This window comes from Nycticebus coucang, chromosome 11 (genome assembly GCF_027406575.1).
Source record: "Nycticebus coucang isolate mNycCou1 chromosome 11, mNycCou1.pri, whole genome shotgun sequence".
Taxonomy (NCBI): domain Eukaryota; kingdom Metazoa; phylum Chordata; class Mammalia; order Primates; family Lorisidae; genus Nycticebus; species Nycticebus coucang.
In genome coordinates, this window is record NC_069790.1 from 101,657,301 (window position 1) to 101,684,692 (window position 27,392).

Sequence of the window (27,392 nt, forward strand, 5' to 3'; positions counted from 1 at the left end):
TACCAAGGGTGGTGGGTTCAAACCCGGCCCCGCCCAGCCAAACTGCAACTAAACAATAGCCAGGCATTGTGGAGGGCGCTTGTAATCTCAGCTACTCGGGAGGCTAAGGCAAGAGAATCACTTAAGCCCAGGAGATGGAAGTTGCTGTGAGCAGTGAAGTCACTGTACTTTACCGAGGGCGATAAAGTGAGACTCTTGTCTCTAAAAATAAATAAATTAATTAATTAACTCTGTAATCATTAATTCTTAATAAAATAATTTGTAGGTTTTCAACTACCATTTTAATTCTATATAACTTTTTGATGAATAAACATAAGCACATAGATCTGTATTCAAAATTCTGATTCCAGAATTTACCACCTCTGAAACCTTTGGGCAAGCTCCTTAATCTTTCAAAGCCTCAGTTTTCTTACTGATAAAATTAGGATAATGATAGTTCTTTTTTTTATAGGGTTATGATTAGAAGTAAAAAATGTACATAAGGAGTTTAGCATAGTATCTGACACAAAGTGATCAAAATGTTTGTTATTATTTATTCTTATCATTATTACAAAATGGTGGGTTGGAAAATGGGACATAGATATGAATAAGATGTCCCTGTTCTCAAGTAGCTCAGCTATACAGTAGAAGAGAAAGACAGGCGCAGCGGCTCACAAGTGTAATCCTAGCACTGTGGGAGGCCAAGGCAGGAGGATTGCTCCAGCTGATGAGTTTGAGACCAGGTGATGCCATCTTTACTAAAAATAGAAAAATTAGCCAAGCATCATGGTACCCACGTGTAGTCCTAGCTACTCAGGACTCTGAGACAAGAGGATTGCTGGAGCCCAGCAGTTTGAGGTTGCAGTGAGCTAAGGTGACTCCACTGCACTCTACCTGGGGCAAGAGAGTGAGACTCTATCTACAGGAAAGAGGAGAGAGAGAGAAGACAGATTTGCAGATCTGCATAAACATCATTACGTGTGATAGATGTAACTGGTGAAGTATGGGCAAGGGATAGAGATAGCACAGAATAGGGAGCAAGAAGTTTCATGGGAGGCTTTCAAGAAGCAGTGACAACAAAGTTGATTTCTGAACAATGATTAAGAATTTTTTAAGTAATGAAAGTGGGAAAAGACATATTTGGTAGCTGAGACTAACATACATAAAAGCATGGAAAAAGAAAACTGCAGGTTGTTTGGGGAGGAACTGCAATTAGCAATGTTTAGTCAGATTATGCAGTTTTGGGAAGTGGGCAAGATAGGATTGGTAAGACAGAAGATTCTAGAAAAGGGCAAGGACCAAATTTTGAAGTGTTTTGCATGCCAAGCTAAAGAGCTTGAATTTAGTACCAGCAACAGGTGTCAGTAAAGAGTTTTAAGAAGAAAAGAGATGTGATCAGATTTTCATTTTAGAAAAGTCACTTTGGCAGGTGTGTGAATGATGGGCTAGACAGGTGTGACAGTGGAGATTACGGAAGCCAGTTGGGAGGTAGGTAGTACTCCAAGTGACAGACAGTTGACTGAACAAGGGGAAATGGCAGTAGGAATGGAGGGGAGCAAGATGAATTCAACTGACATTTGGGAGGTAAGATGAAAAGCATGAAGAGGAAGGAAATCGCTGGGATCTGTACTCAAAGCTGCCGGACCCGTTGGCCTCCTCATTTAACTATCACTGGTATTGGTGCTATCTGTGTGTGGTAGACTGGAGTAGATGGTATGCATTAGCCAAGACAGAGAATATAGAAGGAAGCTTAGTTCTGGGGTATAGGGGTCAGTCTGTAGTGTGGGAAAGAGGAGGTAGAGAAAGGGTAGTGAATGTAGCCTAGCCCTTGTTGAGTATGAGATGGCTGTGTGTCATCTGCCGAAGATGAACAGAAGGTAGGCAAACAGATGGATCTAGTATGTGGGGTAGAGGATAGGACTGAAGATTGGGGAGTCTTTTGGGTAATTATGAGGTTAGGGAGATGGCTGAAATATAGACAGCTCACCAAGGATTTCTACATTAATAACTATCAAGATATCACTTCTGGCTCGGCGCCTGTAGCTCAAGCGGCTAAGGCGCCAGCCACATACACCTGAGCTGGCGGGTTTGAATCCAGCCCAGGCCCTCCAAACAACAATGACGGCTGCAACCAAAAACTAGCCAGGCGTTGTGGTGGGCACCTATAGTCCCAGCTACTTGGGAGGCGGAGACCGGAGACTTGCTTGAGCCCAGGAGTTGGAGGATGCTGTGAGCTATGATGCCACGGCACTCTACCCAGGGCAACTGCTTGAGGCTCTGTCTCAAAAAAAAAAAAAAAATATATATATATATATCACTTCTTTGGCTTTCACTTTTCTTAAGTAAAAGTACTCAGATCAGACCGGGTACTATTTTATTCTCCTTTATCCAACTCCTTAGGCTACTAAAGCGCAGCCTGCCATTTCATACCCTTTGCCATAGGTGGCGCTGACGCCAGGCAGGAAGAAGGCGGTAGCACATGTTGGGCTCCGGGGCGAGGGCTTGTGCGCGGAGATTGCGACGCTCTAGCCCAGAGCCGGGTATTCTGTGGCTTCGCCGGGTCTTCCCAGGGGACTGGGTTAAGGCCGAGAACCTTTGGCCTCAGGAAGCGCATGCGCAACCGGTCCCCCCCAACATGGAGTCTTGTAGCCCAGGTCTTACCTGAATCAGGTAAGAGACTGCCTCGGAAGTAGTGGCCCCTCCACTCAACTCTCGCAGCCCACTCCAAAAATGGGGTTGACCCCACTTGGGGTGTGTGGATAGTGTGCGTGGACCACACCTATCCTGGGACCAAGTGAGTGAGAGTGGTCCAGGAGGGCGTGAGGATGCGCTGGCGAGCGTAGGGCTACCCTGGGCAGCTGGGTGCCTGCACTAGGTGCCGCCGCCGCGCCCACGCGAGCGCCACGTGGGCCTCTCTCGGTCCTCTCCCAGAACCTCGGGGACCACGAGGACACAAAAGTCACCCAGCCCTCGCCCGAGGCATGCCTTTTCTGCGACGTTGAGTCATTCCGTTAGCGGGCTCGACAGTCCCTTCTGGGCGTCAGGACTCGATGTCTCAGGAGGCTGCTCCTTCTCACTTGGGCACAGCCTGGGTGCTTGGAAAGGTCGCAGGTGCACAGACGTAAACGAGCGGTGGAGGGCGGGGTGGGGGCGCCCGGTGGGTGCTTTCCTTCTGGAGTGGGAGCAGCGAGTGTGGGCGCTGCTGGGGAGGCAGCAGGCGTGGAACCCGCGCCCGGACTGCGAGGCCGGGGAGCTGCGGTGCCTGCGCGGGCGGGGCGGGGGGGACGGGGGCGGGCAGCTGAAGAAGGTGTGAGGTGATGACAGCGTTCGAGGAAAACTGGAACACCTGCTCCTGGGTTGAGTCATCCAGGCTGGAGGAATAATCTCGGGTGGAAAGTAGCTAAAATTAAAAAAATAAAGCGAGAAATAGTGTGCTGTAGCCCTTTCTTCCTCAGCAAGCTAGAAAATTGCTTGTCTGTTTGAAAGACAGTAGCTATTTTCTTTACGGGACTGGTGAGCGACAAATGAGATAATATACGTGAAAGAGTGAAGAGGTATAAAAATGCAGGATTCATTATTTAATTAAAATCCTTCAACCTATTTATCTGTTGGAGTGGGTATGATGTCCTCTAGATACGAGATGGTGGAGCAGGACTTCCTGGTGTGGGGTAATGGGGTGTGTGGAGTGATGCAGAGTGGTATGAAGATTCTTCAGGGGTGCTCACCAATGCTGTTACCTATAGAAACCACAGGCTGCCATGTAGATTCATCCTGTCTGGATAAGGGGGTTATTAAGCTCAGTGTTTCCCTCCTCTACCACTCATTTGTTGAATGTTTTGTAGTCAAGACTTTTACCCAAAAATGAGCCGGAAAAGGGAGGAAGGCACCAGTCACTTAAGGGATATATTGGTTAAATTGGTGAGAGGGAGGTTGCTTTGATTTTATTGATAATGTCTTTAGTTTGTCTTGCCCTCAGCATGTACCAGCATGTTGTACAAAGAGTTCTGGGCTGAGGGTCATACCTAGGAAAGACTGATTCACGGATTTGTCCCCTAGGTAGGTGGATCAGCTTGGCCAAGTTCCAGTATATCTCTGAGCCTTAGTTTCTGTCAGATAGGAACGGATCTTGAAAGTCATTCATTTACTCATGTACCCAGAGAGTTATCCAGCCCCCAGGGACAGGGAACTTGTCATGTCCCAAAATGGCTGAGCCACCCAATCCCTCTCTAGATGGCCCTGACTGTTGGAAAATTCTTTATGTTGAATCACCATCTGTTTCTCTACAATTTTCAATCATTGGAGCCATACAGAATAAAATGTCTAATGCTGCCTCCACAAATATTTGAGGACTGCTAACACATTTCCTTCTTCCACTCACTCCACAAGGCTTCTTTTCTTCAAACTAAACATGCCCAGTTATTTCAAACAGGCAGGCAGTGTGGGGTAGTGGAAAGATCGCCAGCTTTAGAGCCAGACACATCTGTGTTCACTTCCCAGTCCCTTCACATATGAATGCTTAGTGTTCCAAGCTGCTGTATCTTTCTCTGAAATCTGTGAGTGAAAATAGTCCTCTAGCCAGGTTACCCTGAGGATGAGGGATACATTGGGTGAAGATCCATGCTTTGAGTAGGATCTTAACATATGAGAGTTGGTATGCCTTCAGTGACATGGTTTGCAATTCATTTTAGTTGATTGTCTCTGAACATATTTCTGTTTATGTGTCTCTTAATATTTGCTCCGTAGAACATAATGAAATATTTTCCATGAAATCTAACTAGCACAATAGAGTACAATTAGCTTATTTTGGGTACTTCTCCATTGTTTACAATCCCAGAGGCATTGTTTTGAGTCCTATCACACCGACTCACTGAATTCATCAACTAAAACCCCTTGATTGTTTAATACATGATGCTGTTTAACCAAGTTTCTCCCATCATGGACCTTTCAGTTTATTTGAGTCTTTAATTATGGCGCTTTAAAGTGGCAGTCCCAGTTCTATCCTGTTGGCCTCATAAATATCCTGTATTTGTCATTTTATGGGTCTCAAACTGGGGTTAGCAAAATATAATAATTGAACCCATGGCACCAGCTAGTGCTGATCCCATACTGCTGTTGTACATCAGTGAGATAATAAAGCAGAGTTTTCTAAATGAATTTTTGCACAAATCTGTGGTCTTATGATATAGAACTGTGTTAGGGTAAGGATGGACAAGGAAAGTAGGATAAACTACTGGAAATGCTGCATATGGAATCAGCCAGGGATAGTGGCTGGTGGGGGAACTGAAAGGGTGTACTGAGAGCAAGCCAGAGGCTGTCTTTGAATTTATGTGTGGTTGCATGTTTTCTTAGGGCTCCAAGTGTTTTATACCTTGGGTCAGATTCTCCCCAAGGAAGCTCCCCTCTGGAAGTAAATCAGGCACATTTAGAAGATTCATTAACTCTTTGGCTCCTGGGGCATTAGGACCGGTATTTTCTCTGTCTGATTTCCAACAGCATATTCCGGCTTTAGCCAAGCTGATCTCTTTTAGCTGACCTCTGCATTTTTCTGACTTCCTGTCTTTGTGCTAGAGGTTCTTCAAACAGGAATGGTTTCTCCCCCTAACCGAGTTCTGGGTTCCATGCCCATCTCAACCTCAATCCTTCGTTCAAGGACATTTTTTCTAACCACTCAGTCCAAAGGGAAGATTTGTCCTGAGCACCAGAGTTAGAATTCCTGTTGTCTTCTGGGGCTTTCCCCAGGGCCTTAAACTATTTCTCTTCCAATGGGTGGACATCTTCCTGTGGCCTTTGGGATAAGATCCTTTATGGACATTAAGTCCATTAAGTAGAAATTTGCTTCATCTTGAATGCGGGTGCTTTTGGCCTGGTGAGAATGAAAGGGGGGAGTTTCCATTGATAATACATATGAAAAATATATAATGTAAAGGTTGTTGTTATTGTTTTCATTAAAATAGAAAGCTTTTACTCTGTTGCAAGAACCAATTTAAATTTTAGGAAATAATTCAATCTTTGAAAAGTGGTGGTGGTTAGTAAAAATAGGTAATCCTTGACTTGCAAAGGAACTAATTTAAATTTTAAGTAACCAATTAAGGCCATAAAGGGTTTAAATCCATCTGTGGCTTCTTTTTATCTTTAGGCCAAATTCCAGACTCCCTAGGATGAAATACTCTTTCTAGCCTAATTTTTTGCCTATTGGTGCCCTGGTCCAAAGGACTTGCAGTTTTCCCCAAATGTGCAGTTCTGAGCCTCCGGGAATGCCGTCCCCTCTGGCTGGAATGTTCTTTGTCTCTCAGGTAAACGTCTATTCATCATTCAAGACCACCCTTCCCCCTCCCCTTAATTACTTCCTCCCCCGTACGCCCTCAAATTCTTGTACTTATTCATGCAGTATTTATTAGGGGCCTACTTTGTGGCCGGCACTATGGCGGGCTCTGGGGATACAAAAGGTTAATAATACTTGGGCTCAGCCTTTGAGGGCCTTACACGATGGGGAAGAGGGGGCCAACCTGTCACAAAATGTTGCTAGAAATTAAAAAGAAAATTTAAAAACCTTGTTTGTCTTCCCTTCCAGATGGCCAGCATCTTGTTTTAGGGTAGGGATCATCTTTCATTCTTTTGAGGCCCCCTGCTCTTAGCTCACTGTAGGTGCTAAGTAGGCATTTGTTTCATGAATGTTTTGACTGGGGGCAAGCAGACCTCAGTAGGAGTATACCCTGTATTGCACTCAAACTGAATGTGTGGGTTTCTCCAGTGCCTGGTAGGTGGCCTCGAGCTCCCCATTAGATTTGGGGTGGTTAGATTTCCCGTGCGCGGTTGGTTTGGGCTGCGAAGTTGCAGAGTCGGGAGTGGCGGAGTGGCTCAGGCACTGGTGGAAGAGAGGCCTGCAGCGCCTCTTCTGGACAGACCTGGCTCTGGCTGGCTGCCTCCCTTACTTGCGGCGCGGGCACGTTCATTAGAATTTCAATTTACAGCCAGAAAACGAACAGACAATGATACTCTATGCTTTTCTTTTCAAAGATGTAGTAGATGCTTTTTAAAGGATTATGGATAAAATAAGGCTTTCCCTCCTTCGTGTACCTCTGGGACCCTTGCGTTGTGACTCCGTCTTTCATAAATAAAGGGGAGCTTTGCTGACCCAGTTGTGCTGATGATCTGTGCAGCCTTGACCCTCGCTTCGCTGGGATCGAGAACCAGGGGCGTCTGGGACATCCGGCATGCCGACCACGTTGCTGCTGTAAAGGAAACGTGCCGGGAGCTGCGGCAGTGGCCCGAGCTGAGGAAAACAGACTTGCGGCAACTTTCTCTGGCTTTGCCCGGTAGCCACCATCCCATGAATCGGCCCACTAGCTCAGTGGTGGGTACTGCAGAGCTTGTCTTTCCTGAACTACTTGGTTGTGTCCTTACCCTTAGTTAGGGCATTAGGGGTGTTGAGTGCTCGCGGCTTGCCGCTTCAGACGTGGCACTCTCACGGTTCAATGCCCACGCTTCGGGCGTTAGATGGGGAAGCAGGCGACACAGCCGGCATTCCCAAGCCCCACCGCCCCTGAGGTCGAGGTCCCACGCTCTGGGCTGAGGGTGGGCTAAGAGAAGTGCTGGGGTCTCAAGGGTTTGCTGTTTTTGCCCACGGCGATATCTTGCCAGGGAAGGTTTTCTATGTAGAACCTCACGTGGGGTTGTGGCTTGGCCAGGGAGCAGCAGGTTCCTATCTGGTGGTGGTGGGGAGTCCACAAATCTTAAGGTGCCCCCTACAGGAGCTGCTGTGACGGGCATCCGATCTCCGCTGCCGCGGTGGTGGCGCGGGCAGCTGGGAGGGGCTCTGCGGCGAGTGGGCGGGAGGGCGGCAGTGGTGCGGTGGGCGGGCCAGAGGCGGGGCGCGGGTGGGCTCTAAAAGTCGGTGCCCACTGGCTCTGCGCTGCAGCCGCCACTGCACATTCCGGTGCATCACTACCTCCGTGGTAGGCGCAGCCGGGCGCCTCCTCTGCGGCAGCCGCGCCTGACTAGCAGAGTGCTGCAGCGCTCGCTCCAGTGGCCGCTGGCTTCCGGCCGTGGCCACCCCGCGTGGGCTGTGGGCTGTGCCCCTGCTGCCAGCCACCCTGTACTGCTGCAGGCGCCGCGGGCGCCCGGTGCTCTGCAACCCTGCGTCGGGCGGCATGGGATAACCCGGCCATGGTGCGCAGAGATCGCCTCCGCAGGTGGGTGCGCGGGCGGTGGCTGGTGCGAGGGGGTGTGGCGGATCGTCCCGGGACTAGGGTACAGGCTAATGGTGGGGACATCGCTTGCGGGAGCTTGGGCTGCCTCCCGTTTCCGCAGGCAGGACGTATTCTTGTCCTCGGAGCCTGGTCTCCTCACTGGGGGAAGCGGGGTGTCTCTCCTGCGCGTAACAGAAATTCAGAACTCGGGATCGCCTTGATTTAAGATTTCTGCGTCACCGTGGCTTAATTTGGGATCTCTAGATCCTAGTACCACGCCGGTGTGATTTACGATTTTTAGATTCGGGCATTGCCCAGGCACGATTTAGGATTTTTAGACCCAGTCCTTGCTGTGGCAGGATTTAGCATTTCTAGACCTCGGCATTGCCCTAGTGTGATTTAGGAATTTTAGACCCCTCCATTACCACGGTGTGACTTAGGACTGCTAGACACCAGCATCGCCCTAGTGAGATTAGGCTTTTTAGACCCCCGCCATTGTCCTTACGCGATTTGGGATTTCCAGGTCCCAGTGTTGATTTTGAATTTTTAGAATCCCGATATAGCTGTGGTGTGCCGCAGCGCGATTTAGGATTCCGAGAACCTGGGTAGCCTGATGGTGCGACTTAAGATTTTAAGACCCCAGAAACGTAGTAGCGTGATCACCTTTGCGCGATTTAGCGTTTCAGGACCCGAATACCGCAGGGGCTTGAGTTGCCCGTACGCGATCACTGCCGTGTAAGTATTTTAAAATTTTTTTTGGATTTCAGTACCGAGAGGCTCAGGCGACAGTGGTGATGTGACCACATTGTCACAATGTTCCACCAAAATTGTTTGCATTGGTTTAGCGGGTTGATATGGTGGTTCTCCTGGAGATGCTGTCAGGTGGGCGCCGGTTTGGTGGTATTAGATGAGTGTATTTTTTGCGTCTACAAGAGGAAGAAATCAAGGCTCAGAAATTTCCAGAAAGTTTGTTACTGGAGCTTGTTGGATTTCCTCAACTCATAGCTCATCAATTAACGGGGATTTTGGTCAAAAGAAATTTGTTTCATCCACTTTGCCTAGTGATTGCCAGATTGCTTGATTAGTAAAAATCCTAAAATGTCTTTGGGGCATTTTTACTGAGGTAAATGACAAAATCCGGCTCCCTGAAGGGTTGCCTCTTAGCTTCCTTGGAGTAGAATGGGAGCGGGGAGGGTGGAGTGTGTCGGGGGCCTCTCTTTGCAGCCCCCCAGCCTCCCCTGTTCGCCCGCCGCTCTGGCAGCCCCTCCCTGGCTCTTTGCTGAGTCACTGCAGAGCTTCAGCTGCTGGGAACCGAGATGCGAGCGGTGAGGAGCGCGGGGACAGCAGCGGTGACTTGCGCACGTGAAAATGCGGGCACTTACGTGTAGCACCCAGGCGCCGAGAAAATGATCGTCAAAACCCAGTGCTCTTTGTCATCTGACCTTTCAAGGCTGTACTGGGATGTAGCTTGCTATCATTGTGGGGTGAAAATTGCGGTATGACCATGTTCTGGCGCTTCTTAAAATCATTTCTGCTATTACCTTGAAAGGTAGAACCAAAAAATAAATAAATAAATAAAGGTAGAACCAAATTTTTTTTTTTTTGGACACTAATTTCTTGTTTTATGGATAGGTACTTTGAAGAAATGACTGCCCTAGCGATACCTTAACAATAGCCTGGGGAGCTGAAATTCTTGAAGGGACATGTTATTATACCACTGTGGAACCATGGGTTTATTTTTAAGTTTAAAAAATATTTTCTGACTGGTTATTTTGCCGAATGTGGGGATTGTGGCATGGGTGTGTGTCCAAACAGAAAGCCATTTCCTCCAGGGCTTTAGCAATTAATTTCCTTTACTGATAGCTCTATTTTCTTGACAGCTCTAATTTTAGTTTTAGAGGGTCTTATTTTCATTCTGACTGTTTTGAAGGAACTTGCCTTCTACTGACAGATCTTTCCCTGGTGACCACTGGGAGTCATAGACTAGAAACAGGGAACTGTTTCTAATTCCTGTTTAGCATTCCTTGTCAATGTAGATAAAATGACCTGGACCTTTGAAATCTTGGGCATGGGGAGGTTGGGTGCACACATCAGTGGTTTCCTTTCAAAGACAAAACCAGTTCCCACATGCTGGGTTTCAGCTCTGTCTTATTAAAGGGGGGAGGAGAGGGTCCTATGAATTAAATAAATGGGAACTTCCTCAAGAGTCTGCTAAGAAAAGCAGAAATGTAATCTGTTGCCCTGACCTCTCAAGAGATTAGATACTCAGGGTCATGACAAAGCTGCTTATGTTGGAATATACAGTGCAGCTGTCTTTTTACTTCCAGGGACTCTTTACCCTGAGCAGTTTCTCAGCCCAAATCTAGATAGTAGTACTAAATCAGGCTTCACATGGGCAGGAGGGTTGATAAGGAGCAGCTCTCTGCTTAAGGACATCTGATAAGTTACTGCATGTAGTTTTTTTTTTTTTTTTTAACATTAGGTAGCACATACAGGCAGTCCCCAGGTTATGAAAGAGATAGGTTCTGTAGGTTTGTTTCTTGGATTTGTATGTAATTTGGAACATATATGATGTCCTATTACCTGTGAGAGCCTGAATTTGTAAGTGTGAGTTATATATAAGTCAGATGTTTGTAACTCAAGGACTTAACTGTAATAGTCCTGGTTTGTATGTCAGATGTTTGTAACTCAGGTACTGCCTGTATATGTATTTCAGATATTTTCCTGGTGTGGGTAGGTGGTAGAGCTTTTAGAATAAATAGGAGTGAAGTTGTTTTTTTCTTGGGAAGCCTTGATAAAGGCCAATCATGTGTACCAGTAATCTTCCTTTGACTTACAGAAAGCCCTTCAGCAGGTGTGGGAAGAGCACAAGGGGGGTGGGGCCTAAAGGTTAAAGTGGGGGAGCAGAGGTGGAAGATTACATATTGAGATAAGTATACTTTCCTTAAAATTAGAATGGTGCGCAATTGTGCTGACTACCATAGCAGGCAGATGTGCAATAGCATTCTTGGTAAACACTCCTGTAGTCCATGTGGAGGGTAAGGTAGTCACTGCATGGTATAGAAATTTCCCATCCCATCTTACCAGTTTTTGGCTTATAGATAAGTATACAGTGTCATCCTGACTGCTTACGGTGGGTCTCTGCTTTTCCTCCAGGATGCGGGAGTGGTGGGTCCAAGTAGGGCTGTTGGCTGTGCCCCTGCTTGCAGCATACCTGCATATCCCGCCCCCTCAGCTTTCCCCTGCCCTTCACTCATGGAAGTCTTCAGGCAAATTTTTCACTTACAAGGGACTGCGGATCTTCTACCAAGGTGAGACCTGGACTATTGGAATACCTACATGTGTAGGTCCCAGTAATCCCAGCTGAGGAACTGATTTTGTGTCGGTTAGTCTCTGTTGCTCCTTCCTGATAGAGGGGAGTAACCCCTATTTCTGTGTAGTGTGCTTGAGGGAATGGACTAATTCCCCTCATTTACTTGAAGCAGGGAAACAAAACTGCTGGGAGGGTGAGTGTGGAACTGAGATTCCCTTATTGAATAGGCCTAACTTTTTATTTATTATATTTTATTTTATGTATTTTATTTTTTTTGAGAATGGGGTCTCACTCTTGCTCAGACAAGTCTCCAACTCCTGAGCTCAGGAAATCCTCCCACCTCAAGCCTCCCAGAGTGCTAGGATTACAGGTGTGAGCCACTGCACTGGACAGGCTTGACATTTTTTTTTGTTAGTTTGTTTGTTTGTTTGAGACAGTCTTACTTTGTCATCCTCGGTAGAGTGCCATAGTGGGGTCATAGTTGAGGTGGGGTAGGGGTCATAGTTCACAGCAACCTCAAACTCGTGATCCTCTTGCCTCAGCCTTCCTTGTAGCTGGGGATTACAGGCACCTGCCACAATGCCCAGGTATTTTTACAGACAGGGTCTCACTCTGGCTTGGGCTGGTCTTGAACTCCTGAGCTCAAGCAGTCTATCCACCTCAGCCTGACTTTTTAATATAATTTTTCTTTGTAGCCTAATTTTATATTTAGATACTAGTTTTTTTTTTTGAGAGCGAGTCTCATGCTGTTGCCCAGGCTAGAATGCCATGGCCTCAGTGTACCTCATAAGTACCCTCAAATTCCCAGGCTTAAGCAATTCTGCCTCCCAAGTAGCTGGGACTATAGGCACCTACCACTATACTTGGCTTATTTGTTTATTTATTCATTTATTTTTTGAGACAGAGCCTCAAGCTCTCGCCCTGATAGAGTGCCATGGCATCACAGCTCACAGCAACCTCCAACTTCTGGGCTCAAGTGATTCTCTTGCCTCCACCTTCTAAGTAGCTGGGACTACAGGCGCCTGCCACAAGGCCTGGCTATTTTTTGGTTGCAGCCGTCATTGTCGTTTGGCAGGCCCGGACTGGATTTGAACCCAACAGCTCAGGTGTATGTGGCTGGCGCCTTAGCCACTTGACTGAGCCTACTTTTTTTATTTTTTTTATTTTTAGTGGAGACGGGACTGGCTTTTGCAAAGGCTGGTCTCGAACTCCTGAGCTCAAACGATCCTGTCTCCCAGAGCAGTAGGATTATATGTGTGAGCCACCACACCCTTCAGATATTTTTTCTGAGGTCCCCTAGTTAAGTTAATTCACACAATATTCCTAGATGTAACCATAATTGGTTCTGTCCCACTACCGTCCCTGATTTCATTTTATAAAATTATTTTCTATAAAGATTCTTTGTTATATACTTATCCAAATGTGATTTAAGGGTGTGGTCCCACCTAATGGGCACAATGTAAGGGTATATGGCACATCACGTGTGTGCAGGACACAACTACAACAGAGACTTTACCTAAAAAATGCAAACATTGTAACCTAACGATTTGTACCCTCATTTAATCTGAGATTTAAAAAATGTGATTTAAGTCTTACACCATCGTATAAACTACTTTGCTAATGATTATTATGACCACTACTTATAAAGTAATTACTATATGCTAGACATTGAGTTATGTTTTCAGCTTTCATTGTTTAATCTTTACTACAGCATTTGGAGATAGGTGCTGCACGCTTAACTTCGTTGTATAGGTGAAGAAACAGAAACAGATTGGAAAAGATTTCTTTTGGGCGGGGGTCAAGAGCAATAACGAAAAATGTTTGTCATAAACCGTTTTTCATTATTGCTCCTGACCTCCTCTCATTATCTATATTCAATTAAGTAAGTATATAATTTTCTTTATGTTGGTTTGGGTTGTTTCCATTTTTTCCCAATGTTTTAAATAGTTAATGTTGTAAGTAGTTTATTTTTTCCTTTTTCAAACTACATTACTTAAATGCAATGACTTTATTTATATAAATCCTCAACAGTAAGACTCTGAAGTTAAAGTATATAAAAATTTTAATTGCTTCTAACTAAATTATTTTTGAATGCTTTACCGAACTTTTATGCCATTGGCAATATTTCAGTTTTAATCCAGTACTATTTGATAGGCTAACATGTCTAAATTAAATGTTTACCTAATTTAAAAGATGTTTAATGATTCCATATTGTCATAGGCATTAAAAAATTCATGTCTATGTTGACATACTCTTTATAGTTGATATAATTCTGTAATCATTTTAACCATTATGCTTGTGAAATTGGAATCCGCTGAAATAAAAAGTACTGGATGGATAGCACTTAACTAAGGCGAACGTCGGAAGAGTTGCCGTATCTTAGAGAATTTTTGTGAGGCTGTTAATAATGAAGTACACAGAATTTGTAGTTTATGTTGGGTTGTACTTCTAACAGTGAAAGTTTATACTTTTTACTGTGAAAAACAACTTACATATTAATACAGAATAAAGAGAGGAATGCTGATATAAGTGCCTTATAAAAACTAGGTGAAAGGCAACCTGCCTTCGATTATTTTCATAGTGTGCTTTTACAATTTTAAAATACACAGATAAGAAGGAGAAAATATTTGTTACCTAATGCAAGCTTGCATTTTATTATTTATTATGTTGCCCAGCCTGGAGTTGAACTCCTGGGCTCAAGCAATCCCTGTGAGTGGCTGGGACTACAGGCGTGTGCCATTGCACCCAGCTTAAGTTTGCGTTAGGGGAAAAAAAAGTATCTTTTTCTAATGAAACTGGGTCTTGCTATGTCTCCCCTGCTTAGAATGCAGTGATGGGATCATAGCTCACAGCAACCTCAAACTCCTGGGCTCAGGTGATCCTCCTGCCTCAGGCTCCCAAATAGCTGGGATTATAGACATGCCATTATGCCCAGCTCTTTTTTCTTTTCTTTTTTTTTTTTTTTTGTAGAGACAGAGTCTCACTTTATGGCCCTGGGTAGAGTGCTGTGGCATCACAGCTCACAGCAACCTCCAACTCCTGGGCTTAAGTGATTCTCTTGCCTCAGCCTCCCAAGTAGCTGGGACTACAGGAGCCCGCCACAACACCCGGCTGTTTTTTGGGTTGCAATCCAGCCGGGGCCGGGTTTGAACCTGCCACCCTCCGTATATGGGGCCGGCGCCTTACCGGCTGAGCCACAGGCACCGCCTACCCAGCTCTTTTTTCTGTTTTTGCTTAGGCTGGTTTTGAATTCTTGGCCACAAGCAGACCTCCAGCCTCAGTGTCCCAAAGTGCTGGAATTACAAGTGTGAACCATCTTGTCCAGCCAAAATGTATCATTTTAATGTTATTAATTTGGTCACAATTTTTTTGTCCTTTGTATCAATTGTGAAATTGGATTGGTCTCAGCTGAAATAAAAAGTGTTGGACAGATAGCCCTTAACTAAGGCGTACCTCTGAAGAGAATTTTTGTGAGGCTGTTAATAATGAAGTTCACAGAATTTGTAGTTTATGTTGGGTTGTCCTTCTAACAGTGAAAGTTTATACTTTTTACTGTGAAAAACAACTTACATATTAATACAGAATAAAGGGAGGAATGTGGATATAAATGCCTTGTAAAAACTAGGTGGAGATACTTAGGTTTTAGTATCTTCAAGGTTATCTTTATAGGGATTCGGCCTAATTGATCTCTTTTCTTTTTCCCAGACTCTGTAGGTGTGGTTGGAAGCCCGGAGATAGTTGTTCTTTTACACGGCTTTCCAACATCCAGCTATGATTGGTACAAGGTAATGAAATCAGGTTTCTAGGTTCTACTCCGTTTTAAAAAATCCCAAATTAAGGATTTTGTTAGCACTAAAAGACCCTTGCGAATTTGAATTGCTTCATAAAATAGTATTAAATGTTGAACTGTTTCCTGTTTACTATAAAGAGGTAAAATGTTCTTTGGCAATCTGGAAAGGATTATTGACAAGTTATCCTTTCTCGATAGAGATTTAAGTACTAGGAATAAGTCACTTTCCAAAAGGATCATCTATGGGGACTACAGTAGTTTCACAAGGTTTTTCTCATTATTGTAGTCTGTTAAAGTCAAGATAAGAGATAAAGCTCCTGTGCAGTTCTAGCACAGAAAGTCCAAATCGTTTTTTTTTTTTAATAGATTTGGGAAGGTCTGACCTTGAGGTTTCATCGAGTGATTGCCCTTGATTTCTTGGGCTTTGGCTTCAGTGACAAACCGGTAAGCAACATCTATTTGGGTGGGTGGGGTAGATATGGACAGAGGGGTCAGGCTGGCAGAGAGATCTGTACTCAGGACTTGTATATCTGGGCTTTCCTTTCCTCAGAGACCACATCACTATTCCATATTTGAGCAAGCCAGCATCGTGGAATCCCTTCTGCGGCACCTGGGGCTCCATAACCGCAGGATCAATCTCTTGTCTCATGATTATGGAGATATTGTTGCTCAGGAGCTGATCTATAGGTCAGTGAAGTACTAGCTTAAGATGCTGGGAATGTAAATTGTCCTTGGACCCTTTCTTTCCCTTTCCGCCTTCAACTGCTGCTTTGGTGTTAAGTCTACTCAGCTACATGTGTGTTTCTCATTTCCTATTTAGGTACAAGCAGAATCGATCTGGTCGGCTTACCATAAAGAGTCTCTGTCTGTCAAATGGAGGTAATTGCTTTGGCGGTAGGTGGAAAGTGGGGTGTAGCCCAAAAGGGCGATGATGTCTAAATGTTAATATGTTATTATAAGTAGAAGCAAACTGAGATCTCTACCTTTTTTTGTGCCATGGACTGCTTTTGGTAATCTGATTAGCTTTTGATATTTCTCAAAATGTTTTTATTTAGTTTTTATTTTTGAGACAGAGTCTCACTTTGTCACCCTCCGAAGAGTGCTGTGGTGTTATAGCTCACAGCAACTTCCAACTCTTGGGCTTAAGCAATTCTCTTGCCTCAGCCTCTCAAGTAGCTGGGACTATAGGCTCCTGCCACAATGCCTGGCTGTTTTTAGAGATGGGGTCTTGCACTTGCTCAGGCTCGAACCTGTGATCTCAGGGCAGTCCACCCGCCTCAGCCTCAGTAGGTAGGATTATAGTCGTGGACCACTGTGCTCAGCTAATATTTTTCTTTTTAAAAATATTTTTCTTTTTTTTTTTTCTTTTGAGACAAGAGTCTCACTATGTAGCCCCAGGTGGAGTGCCGTGGCATCATAGCAACCTCAAACTCTTGCCCTTAAGTGATTTTCTTGCCTCAGCCTCCCGAGTAGCTGGGCCTACAGGCTCCCACCACAACGCCCAGTTATGTTGCAGTTGTTATTGTTTAGCAGGCCCGGCCAGGGCTTAAACCAGGCAGCCCCAGTGTATGTGGCCGGCGCCCTAACCACTGAGCTATGGGCACCAAACCTAAAATATTTCTTTATTTTGGAGAGAGTCTCACTCTGTTGCCCCATGCTAGAGTGCATGGCCTTAGTTAGCCTCACTCACTGCAACCTCAAACTCTTGGGCTTAAGCAGTCCTTTTGCCTGAGTCTTCTGGGTAGCTGGGACTCTTAAGTGCCCACCACAATGCCCAGCTCGTTTTTTTTTTTTTTTATTTTATTTTAGTAAGAGTTGGAGGTTTGCTTTGCACAGGCTGGTCTGCAACTCCTGAGCTCAAGTGATCCTCCTGCCTCAGCCTCTCAAGAGTGCTAAGATTACAGGTGTGAGCCACCATGCCTGGGCTCAGTATTTCTAAATGTAAAAAATAAACTGGCTTACGAAGGAAAGTTATTTTATTGACATAAGGTCAACAAAAAACTGCCTTACAGTAATATGCACAAATGTACTTCTTACTCAATGCATTAGATAGCAAGATCTAGTGGCAGTTCAAAGAACTATGATCAGAAGTAGTGAGAAATGTAAATGCTATTTTACCATGTCTAATAATTGCAATGGCTTATAAAAGTATTAGATTTTGAAGACATAGAAGAAAAGCCATTGGTCCTCACTTAACAGTTTTGATAGGAATTGTTAAGTTTTGGAAACTATGATTTTAAGTGAAACATAATAACCAAACCAGTTTTTTTCCCTCTCTTTAATGTTATAATGAAATGCTGTTATTTGAGGACCTGCTGTTATGAGGACCTGGTGTTACACTGTTTTGCTTGAAGTCTATTTCCAAGAAGCTATGGGCAACATTAAGTGAGGGCTTCAAGTTATTAGATTCCTAAACTCCTAATTGATGGCATGCCAAGTTTCAGTTAGAAATTGGTGAACCCTTGATGAGACCTTTTGGACAGCTGTTTGTAAATCTATGAATCCCCAAACATGCTCTGAATGCCTTAACACTGCAGTTCTCAACCTGTGGGTCACGACTGTATTAAAGAGCCACCACATTAGGAAGGTTGAGAACCACTGCCTTAAGAGCAGATTGGGAAAGAAGTCTGTCCCTTTAATGGCTGTGCTCATAGCTCTTCCATTGAATTTGGTGGGAAATGGAAAGGAAAAACTAGGTTTTTTTTTAGGACTGAAAAACCTCTTTTTCCTTGTAGCCCAAATCATTAACATTTGTGCTCTGAGCAGTGGAAGAAAATGCTAGGGGGAAGCAGAGCTTAGTTGTCAGCCTTAAGGATGACTATAAATTATTTCTCCCATTTCTCTACCTTTAAAATAGGGAAAGTAATTCCGGGTATATAATTAGACCAAACAGAGTTCCCTGGAGAGGTAGTTCAGTGACAATATTAAGTTTTTATGTCTAATCTTTGGCAATAGAAGCCCTAAAGGTGACAGTGAATAGGGTGGATAGTCTCTGATAATGATATTGCTTGCCTTTGACCTGAAGTTGTAGGTAAATGACTAAGTCTTTTTTTTGACAGGTATTTTTCCTGAGACTCACCGTCCTCTTCTTCTCCAAAAGGTTGGTTACTTAACTGAGTAAATCTTTAGTTTTAAGATTTATGATGACATAAATAATGCTGGGACCTAAAGAGGTAGTGGGCCATAGTTAAAACTGCCTTCTCTGTGAATTTATATTAATAAAGCTGTTTTCTCCCTTCTTAGGCAAATAAAGCAGAGGAAGTGGCCCCTATATAAAATCTAAAACTATTTGTGAGAATAGGGTATTTAGAGAAATACGGCTATAGAGAGATTTGTGTCATGAGCATGATGTTTGAATAAATTTGGATCCTAGTCTAAACTTGAATATATTAGAGTTAACATCTGAGGGATTTAGTGAAGTGTAGCAATGTAATTTTAAGTGAAAATAGATTTGTTTTCCAGAAGAGAAGAATGTGGGTAGACCAAACAGAAAACAAACTAGCAAACCTTTCAGTAGCAAGAAATTTGGCTACATTTCCTTTTTAGTTCTGATAGAACCCATTGTCCTGGTGAGTTGTCTTCTTTCTCTGGATTCTTGATCTTTACTTCCACTTAATCCCCCATAGCTACTCAAAGATGGAGGCGTGCTGTCACCGATCCTCACGCGGCTGATGAACTTCTTTGTATTTTCACGAGGGTAAGTCATTATTAGAGATTGACTATGGTCTGGAAACAATGTAGTAAAAAGTTGTTGCCATTACAATTCTGAGCTATATCCTTGGTATATTACAGCTAAGGTGTTGGCCACTTGCCAGGGAAATAGTAGAAGGAATTAATGTATGATGTATCAGGTAACCTCGGAGTGCATGGCCTCTGAGGTTCCAGTCACACATAACATTCTGAGTTCTCCTCATGCTTATCTTTCTGCATTTTGGACTCTTTCAGACTCACCCCAGTCTTTGGTCCATACACTCGGCCCTCTGAGAGCGAGCTGTGGGACATGTGGGCAGGGATCCGGAACAATGATGGGAACTTAGTCATTGATAGGTAAGAAATTACCCTTTGCTTTGGTTTCCAGAGAAGCTTTTTTTGGACAGGGGAAAGATGCAGAATTGTTTGTTTTGTTTCTTGCTGGCTTGTTTCCTTTCACAGGAAGGTTGGTTATGTATGACCTATGAGGCAAACCAAAAACAGTCATGGTCTGGACTTTCTAAGAAGAAAGAAATTGCAAGTAGAGTGAGCCCTGAGCCTAACCCACATGGCTCAAAATGTTTAGGTAAAACAGTTCTAAATTGTATTGCTAGTTGTGTTCATAACTGGTGAATGGTTTTGGCAAATCCTTCTTTGGGCTTTTTGTTAATATTAAATTGTTTCAAAGTGTAGTTAACAGGACTGAGATGGAAGAGACCTGTCTTGTGTGGAGAATATTCATGCCTTGGTTCAAATGAGAAGGTAGCTGCTTTCACAGGGATCTAGAAATGGTGTGATACCTGTAAACTACTTGAAATAAGACTTTTGTCAGTTGGGTCATCACAGCATTCAGTGTTTTAATTGATGGCTTTGCTGGAATTGTGTGTTAGAGGGAGCCATTCCTTCTTCTCAACCCTAACCCTGATGATTCCTTTTAAAATTGAAAAATCAAAGAATAAGACTGTTTAAAAAATTCTCTAATAGGGCCCTGCATGGTGGCTCATGCCTGTAATTCTAGCACTCTGGGAGGCCAAGGCAGGTGGATTGCTTGAGCTCGCAAGTTCAAGACTAGCTTGTGCAAAAGTGAGACCCCCATCTCGGCGGGTGCTCGGTGCTCATAGCACAATGGTTGCAGTGCCAGCCACATACACCAAGGCTGGCGGGTTAGAATCCAGCCCAGATCAGCTAAATACCAATGACAACTGCCACCATGGCACTCTACCAAGAGCAACAGAATGAGACTCTGTATCAAAAAAAAAAAAAAGAAAAAAAAATTGTCTTATATTTTCCTTTTCAAAAAGTAAATAGTGTTTCTAAGAGGTAATATTTGAGGTTCACAAAAATGACTGTCCTAGACTTGCCAGGCCAAACAATTAGAATACAAGAATTTTGAGTTCTACAATGTGTATGACATCCCACACCCTAGGAAGAGAAAATCTCCCTATTTTATCAGGTCAGATGAAGTACAGAGGATGAAGTTTTGTATTTATGAACTTCTACATTCTGAATTTTAGATATGTCAACATAGAGATCATGTACTTTAATCCTCTTGTTTTAAAAACAAGAAACGTAGCTGGACCTGGTGTACATCTGTAGTCCTAGCTACTGGGAAAGAAGGCTAAGGTGGGAGGCTCACTTGACCCCAGGATTTGAGGCTGCAGTGGGCTATGACCAGGCCTATGACTAGCCACTGCACTTCAGCGTGGCCATCATAGCAAGACCTTGTCTATTAAAAAAAAAAAAAAAAAGCCAAACAAAGAAACTGAGGAAAAGATGTGTTGTATGTTTTAGTCAGAGGCAGTGCTGGACCCAAAATTCGAACTGCAGACCCAGGCTTTATTTATTTATTTTTGAGACAGTCTCACTTTGTTGCTCTGGATAGAGTGCTGTAGTGTTTAGCTCACAGCAATCTCAAACTCCTGGGCTCAAGCGATCCATCCTCTTGCCTCAGCCACCTAATAAGTAGCTGGGACTACAAGTGCCTGGCACAACACCTAGCTAAATTTTTTTTTTCTATTTTTAATAGAGATGAGATCTTGCTCTTGCTCAGACAAGTCTCAAACTCTTGTGAGCTCAAGCAGTCTACCCACCTAAGCCTCCCAGAGTGCTAGGATTACAGGTGTGAGCCACTGCACCCGGCCAGACCTTGGCTTTAGTCTCGTGATCCAAACCAACTTTTCACCTGCCTAGACTGCCTTTCCTACTTAATAAACACATAGTACCATGAATCTTACATCAATAGTAGGCATGATCACTACATTGTTGGTGACTCTAGAGCAGTGTTTTTGAACTTGTTTATCTCACAGCACAATTGAACCTATATTTTAACTTCCACAGCACACTAAATTATGTTGATAAAAAAAAAAATTTTTTTTTCTGGCACACCTAAGAACTTCTCATGGAACACCAGTTGAAAAGTCACTGCTCTAGAGATTAACAGAAATGGATAAATTTAAGTGGATGATTCTCAGGAATACCAGGTTGCTTCTGGATTGGGAAAACATATTTTGTTGGGCTTCTTATAATAAGGGTTCCTTGTTCTGCCCCTGCTGACTTACCACTCCTGTAGTCTCTTACAGTACATCAATCAGAGGAAGAAGTTTAAAAGACGCTGGGTGGGAGCTCTTGCCTCTGTATCTATTCCCAGTGAGTATTTTTATATTACTTCTTGATAGGAAAACTGAAGGACTATAGGGTTAAAATAATTGCAACTCTTACTATCACTAATTAAGGTTACCAAAGAAACGCATTTAAATTAAATTTGAATTTTATATAAACAACATATACTTCTTTAGTATTTAAATATGTGTTGTGCAATATTTGGGACAATACTTAATACCAAAACAATTCATTTTTATCTCAGATCCCAATTTAACTGTAGCATCCTCTCTTTTACTGGTAATTGTGGTCCCAACATGTGGTGCACCTTGTGATGTACATGTAAAGTGAAGTACCTAAAAGGTCGCCTGAGACAGTGCTAAGGCAGTTGATTTTGCCGGCTTCTGGGGTGTCAGTGACTGCTACATTCAATGCTCAGTTGCTAGGGTAGAAGGCTGTTTGCATTACTAACCAAGAGGCTGTAGGTGGTTTGTGCTCATTTGAATCTGCATTCTTAAGATTTTAAAAAGAAAGAAATTAGTACAGTGTTTAACTTTTAGTAGTTAGTGCCCAGGAAATTACTGGCTGATTTCAAATGTCAAAGGTCGATCAGAGAGACTTAAAAATGACAGTGTCCTGGCTTTATGGACAGAGAATGTTGAAAGTGGGACGTACTCCTTTCAGCCTAGGGCGCAGAAGAGCTAGAGCAGAGGCCAAATGGCTATTTACAGGAGAAAATGTTCCAAATGAACTGATTGGCTTGTTCCCAACAGTTCTTCATAGCTTGCCTAACAAAAGAAGCTAGATTTTCTATCATCGAAAGTTTTATTTACATAAAATCTTTTTTGGAAAGGAGGTAATTTTAGGGTTGGATGTGAGACCTGTCAGTAATCATTCCTCTTTTTCTTTCCTAGTTCATTTTATCTATGGACCATTGGATCCTGTAAATCCCTATCCAGAGTTTTTGGAGCTATACAGGTGAGTCTCTCTCAGAGGTCTTGGTTGTTAGTATCTCATCTTGACAGTGGTAAACCGAATTACGGCTCTAGCCAATGACCTCACTGGCTATTCATCCAGGAAACATAACAGAAAGATGAGCCGAGGAGTCGTATTCTCATACAGACTGGAAGATCAAGTAGCTCAGTTATAGATTCTCTTGATTCACACAGCCTGTTTTCACTGTATGGCTACTACACGTTCCTAGTTGTTGGACAGGTAAGAAAGCCATCATGTGAGTCAAAGAACGAAACTGGATATATCTTAAGAAATGTTTGTTGTAGTTTGACTATGAAGCCAGTTCATTGGCCTAAACTGAGCAGACCACAACGAGGGATTGAGAAGAGTTCACTGCGGAAAAGTACCTTCTCATAGGTTGTTATTCTTGCTAGGTTCTTTGCTTAGAAGGTGTTGGAATGTCATATAAAAATGTTCCATACCTTCCTATGGTAAGGTAGTAGTAAAAGTAAGGTAACCCCGTAGTAAAAAGCTTTCATATAACTTTAAACAAAATACCTCTCTCATCTCTTCCTGGTAGGTCCTTTGTTATCTTTGTCTGGGCAGTGAGTTGCTAAGATCCACTTGTTAATGGTGCTTCTCTAAGAAGCTAGAAGTCATCCTGCTTTGATAATTGTTGAGAAAGTGTTATGTTTTTAAGTTGTTGTCAGTTGGGTAATGAACATTTAAAACTAGTCTATAAGTGGAACTGGCAAGTTTTATCTGCCTAAGATACAGTTGGAAAGCAGAAGGTACATAAGCTCTTTGCTGGTTCCTTTTAGTGTGGTATGTCTGCAGGGGCATTTACTGGGGCTTCCCACTGGCTTACATCCCTCCCCCTCCTTACAGCCTCAAGTTCACCTACATGCTGTTCTCTTCCACTAGGAAAACGCTGCCGCGGTCCACAGTGTCGATTCTGGATGACCACATTAGCCACTACCCACAGCTAGAGGATCCCATGGGCTTCTTGAATGCATATATGGGCTTCATCAACTCCTTCTGAGCTGGAAAGAGTAGCTTCCCTGTATTACCTCCCCATTCCCTTTATCTGTTGTGTTTCCACTTAGGAAGAAATGCCCAAAAGAGGTCCTGGCTATCAAACATTATTCTCTCAAAGAAGTCCACTTTGCTCACATTAGTGAACAGTATATAGGAAAAAGCCAGCAGGAGCTCCGACTAAGGGTTAACATAATAGTCCACCTCGCATTCCCCTGACATGGATCAAAAGTGGATGGACTTAACTTTGTCTTTGTGTTATTAGGAAATTTACTACTCACTGATGGAAAAGGACAGAAATTCCTTTGCATAAAAGACTTTTTAATACTTCTTTGGACTTTTCCAAAACGTTTAGAAATGCTAATTCCTGGCCTGGCCCCAATTGGAATCCTAAAGAAAAAATGAGAAGGGGCTGCCTTACCTCTCCTTGAATGGCTTTAAGGGCACAAGCTCTTTCAAAGTTCTCTAAGCAACACAGCTTCAAGTGAGAGGCTCCCTTGTCATAAATTTGGATTTAGTTTCATCAGCTGCTTCTAATTATAGACATTTGTTAAAAGATACTGGTTTAAATATTACAGTATTCTAACACTGGTTTACCGACATATTATATGTATTTTATAAGGATACTAAACCAGCAGACCCTTATTCTGCCACAGTGGTGAACTAAATCCAAACTATTTACCAAATTTCCTAAAATCACAGGACATTAAGGAACCAATAGCATCTGTGCCAGAGATTGACTGTTGTTAGTTGGAAAGACCAATTCTAAAAGCAAACAACAATCTGACTCCTCATACCTCAGTGCTTAGTAACCTCTTTCTTGAGCTAACGTGGAGGGGAGGGGAGGGGATCGTTGTGTAGTCCAAGTTAGCATGCTGAATGTACATTGATTCCTTTCATAATGATCGCTTAACTCCCCACTGGCTGTCCCAGAGAGGCCTTCTCATGTAGCTCAGCAATTCCTGTACTTTACAGACAGGAACTTATTGGAAACTTTAAGAACAAATTTTGAAAGAACTATGAGCAATGGTGCTGAACACTTTCTTTTAAGCTGCATTTCATTGACTTAGTTAAAGCAGGATTAAGTGATTATTTTAAATTAGTTTTTTATTAGCATCTTCAAGTATAACAACTTTGCAACTGGAATAAGTGTTTTATTTTCTATTAATAAAAAGAATTGTGACAAAAGTGGACTCTGGCTTCCCCTCCCCCACCATTCCTCTGGGATAAAATTTTCCAACATTGTCAGGAGCTTTCAGATATACATTAAATTAAAGAAAAAAACATAATGAAGTTAAGCAGTTAGAGTATAGGATAGTATTTGATTTTTAAGATCATCCAAAGCTGCACTATCATACCAAAGCTGGCCAAGTGTAATAAAAAGGAAAAAAACAAACAAAAACCCCAACCCATGTGCAAGGACAGATATTTGCTTGATCTGCTGGCTAAGGGCCAAAATGTTTAATGCTTCAAAGTCAAAATGTGATTCTGGGAAATTCATGCCACTAATCTAAAAGCTTACTGACTGAAGTGTATTTCAGCTTAATCCGGCCCAGTAATATTATCCAACAGAAGCCAAGATAACATCTACAGGTGTTTTTTCTTTGCTTCTGACTGTCACCTGCATGGTCACTCCATCTGCTAAGGCCAGCCTGGACCTCACCAATAAATCATGGCCACCTCGGTATATACCTGAGGAGAAAAAAGTAAGAAAAACCATATTAAGAACTCGAAACAAGCTCTGAATAATGAGAGATACATCTCCTTTCTTATTTAGTTTAGCTTTTCTAGAGATCTGTCAGAATTGAATCCTACGTGTAAATTCTAAATTTTTTTTCTTTTTTTTTTTTATATTTCGATGAGACCAGGACATAGAAGGTACTCAAAAGAGTGAGGTTGGTGGTGGCACTGGTATCTACCTGTGGGAGAGATTTCAGTAAGTGTTTTAGGTGAGAACCTAAGAATAGCATGCAAAACAAATTATTTTTTCTGGGCTTCAAATTGTTACTTATAATGGGGTGAGATAGGACAATAGCAATCCCTTTCTATTCGATGTTGCAACAAAAATATAAGGGGAATCTAATGGAAGTTTCTTACCTGCCAGATAGAGTGAATGGGAATTCTTGTTCTCAGGTACTTTATCAGACCTTTCACATGGTTGCATGCCCAGGTATGTGATGATGTTGTTGACAGCTTCTATGTTGAGAAGATTTATTCAATAGTATTAGAAAAATTAAGCATAGGGATCTGCACCAGTATGTGCTGGTAGCTGGGGAGGCAAAGCGATTGTTGGTGGCACATGGAGGGAGGCTACTGGACTAGAAAGTGGTTGACTGAATTAAATGATGAAGATGGGGTTTTGGCCTTTTAAGGGATTTATGAAGTATTTTTTTAGGTAATATAATGATAGCAAAATTATCCTCACCTTCAAGGGTTTTGGTAGAACTGAGGGCAAAGGTCTCCTCTTTCTCAAAGGTATCTCCCACTTCTTCCCAGGCAGCAGCAAAGTTAGGCTTCAGTACCTTCTGAATGTGGTCAGACACAGTCACTTCAAGATCTTCCAGCTAGTGGGTAACAAGCAGGGTTAGTGAAGAAAAGTCCTTTCTGTAACAGGACAAAGATAAAGGGACTAATAAGGTTTTGTCATTCTGAGTTATACTGCTGCAGGAGCATAGGATAAACTACCACCAAAATAAGTTGGGATTGATCTAATACAGTAGGTCTCAGCAACAGAAAGCAAGAAAATAGAACATCTGGCAAAAGCCAAATTCAGATCAACATCTGTAGCTCTGGGGTACAAAGCAGGCAGTTTGTCATGGAATCACTGGGTGCAGGCTGCTGTTTAGTATCTTCTGAACTTGGCATTCACTAAGGCTGATTTTAGTCTATGGTCTGGCTTTATTAAAAACGAACCAAATTTTTTGCTGAAGGAAAAAAAACAACAAAAAAAGCCACTATAAATAAAATGAAATTCTATAAATAAAATGAAATTCAATAAAAATCATATAATTACTTTTAGCTCATAATTATCCCTATTATAAAAATGGGGAGAGTTTGTTTTAATTAATTATGAAGTGGCAAATCTCAATTCTATGGCCATTAGAGAGGAGGATTGCTCCATGTCCTCATTTGTAATCCGTTTAAGAAGAATAGAAACCCTGTAAGTTTGTGTCAGATGTTTCTAGAAAAATGGTCTCTTGAGGCAGAAGTCACTTAGTGTTGCAAACTGGAAGTGCTGGGAAGACTCACCACATACTCATCATCATACCCATCCTCATCTGGAACTCCAGTATTAGGGTCACAGTCCCGTACTGTAAACTTCATGGTGCAACTAAAAGTGCCTGCAGCTGGAGGAGACAGCAGGCAAACCTGTGTCAGTGAGCAGTGCAGGCTGCTTGGGAGGTGCTTTCTGCACTTGGCACTACGTTGTACATATTCAAGTTAACATGCACACTTATTAAGGGTTGTGGTTCTCAAAAGCAGCCTGAAAGTGGGTCAGAAGGACAGTCTCACAAAGTCTGATTTTAAACTGTTCCACACCATGGGTTAGAATAGCACAGAAAAGATAACATGGGCAAACTTTTTTTTGTATGGGTATGAAGAAAGGGGAGTTACTAAGGGGGGCTTTTTCAAAGGGCCTGTATGTGAAACAAATTGAGAAAGAACTGCTTGAGGACCTGACAAAGTAAAAAATACCGATGGTAAAAAGCATGCAGATCATCAAGTTAACTGTGAGCAAGTACATTAGAGTCTCAATACTATGTTTAGATCATGGACTGGCAGTGGGTCCATAAGTCACCAGAATGAACTTGCTTTCCATCAATTTCCAACCTACAGCAAGTAG

At 42.9% G+C, this 27,392-nt stretch overlaps 2 protein-coding genes across 5 annotated transcripts in view; one reads left to right on the forward strand and one right to left on the reverse strand.

Moving 5' to 3' along the window:
* Positions 1-2,586: 2,586 nt before the first annotated feature.
* Positions 2,587-24,736, forward strand: MEST (mesoderm specific transcript). 3 transcript variants are annotated; one of them, XM_053554028.1, is made up of 12 exons: positions 2,587-2,649; positions 11,325-11,479; positions 15,187-15,266; positions 15,638-15,715; positions 15,822-15,958; positions 16,092-16,150; positions 18,331-18,371; positions 18,898-18,968; positions 19,217-19,318; positions 21,531-21,607; positions 22,474-22,537; positions 23,402-24,736. In XM_053554028.1, the coding sequence occupies exons 2-12, from the start codon at positions 11,326-11,328 to the stop codon at positions 23,553-23,555; spliced, it is 1,017 nt and encodes a 338-aa protein (XP_053410003.1). In that variant the 5' UTR covers positions 2,587-2,649; position 11,325; the 3' UTR covers positions 23,556-24,736. The 3 variants fall into 3 exon arrangements, with proteins under 3 accessions (XP_053410003.1, XP_053410002.1, XP_053410004.1); XM_053554027.1 differs by lacking the exon at positions 2,587-2,649 and adding an exon at positions 7,910-8,171; XM_053554029.1 differs by lacking the exon at positions 2,587-2,649 and adding an exon at positions 7,910-8,171 and having other exon boundaries at positions 23,438-24,736.
* A 240-nt stretch (positions 24,737-24,976) lies between these two features.
* COPG2 (COPI coat complex subunit gamma 2) overlaps positions 24,977-27,392 on the reverse strand; it is a 195,203-nt gene continuing 192,787 nt past the window's right edge. For both annotated transcript variants that reach the window (XM_053554026.1, XM_053554025.1), the window contains 4 exons: positions 26,798-26,895; positions 25,974-26,112; positions 25,646-25,744; positions 24,977-25,240 (listed from right to left, as the gene is read on the reverse strand). In XM_053554026.1, the coding sequence (XP_053410001.1) occupies positions 25,110-25,240; positions 25,646-25,744; positions 25,974-26,112; positions 26,798-26,895 (467 nt within the window). In that variant the 3' untranslated portion in view covers positions 24,977-25,109. The remainder of the gene's footprint in view (positions 25,241-25,645; positions 25,745-25,973; positions 26,113-26,797; positions 26,896-27,392) is intronic.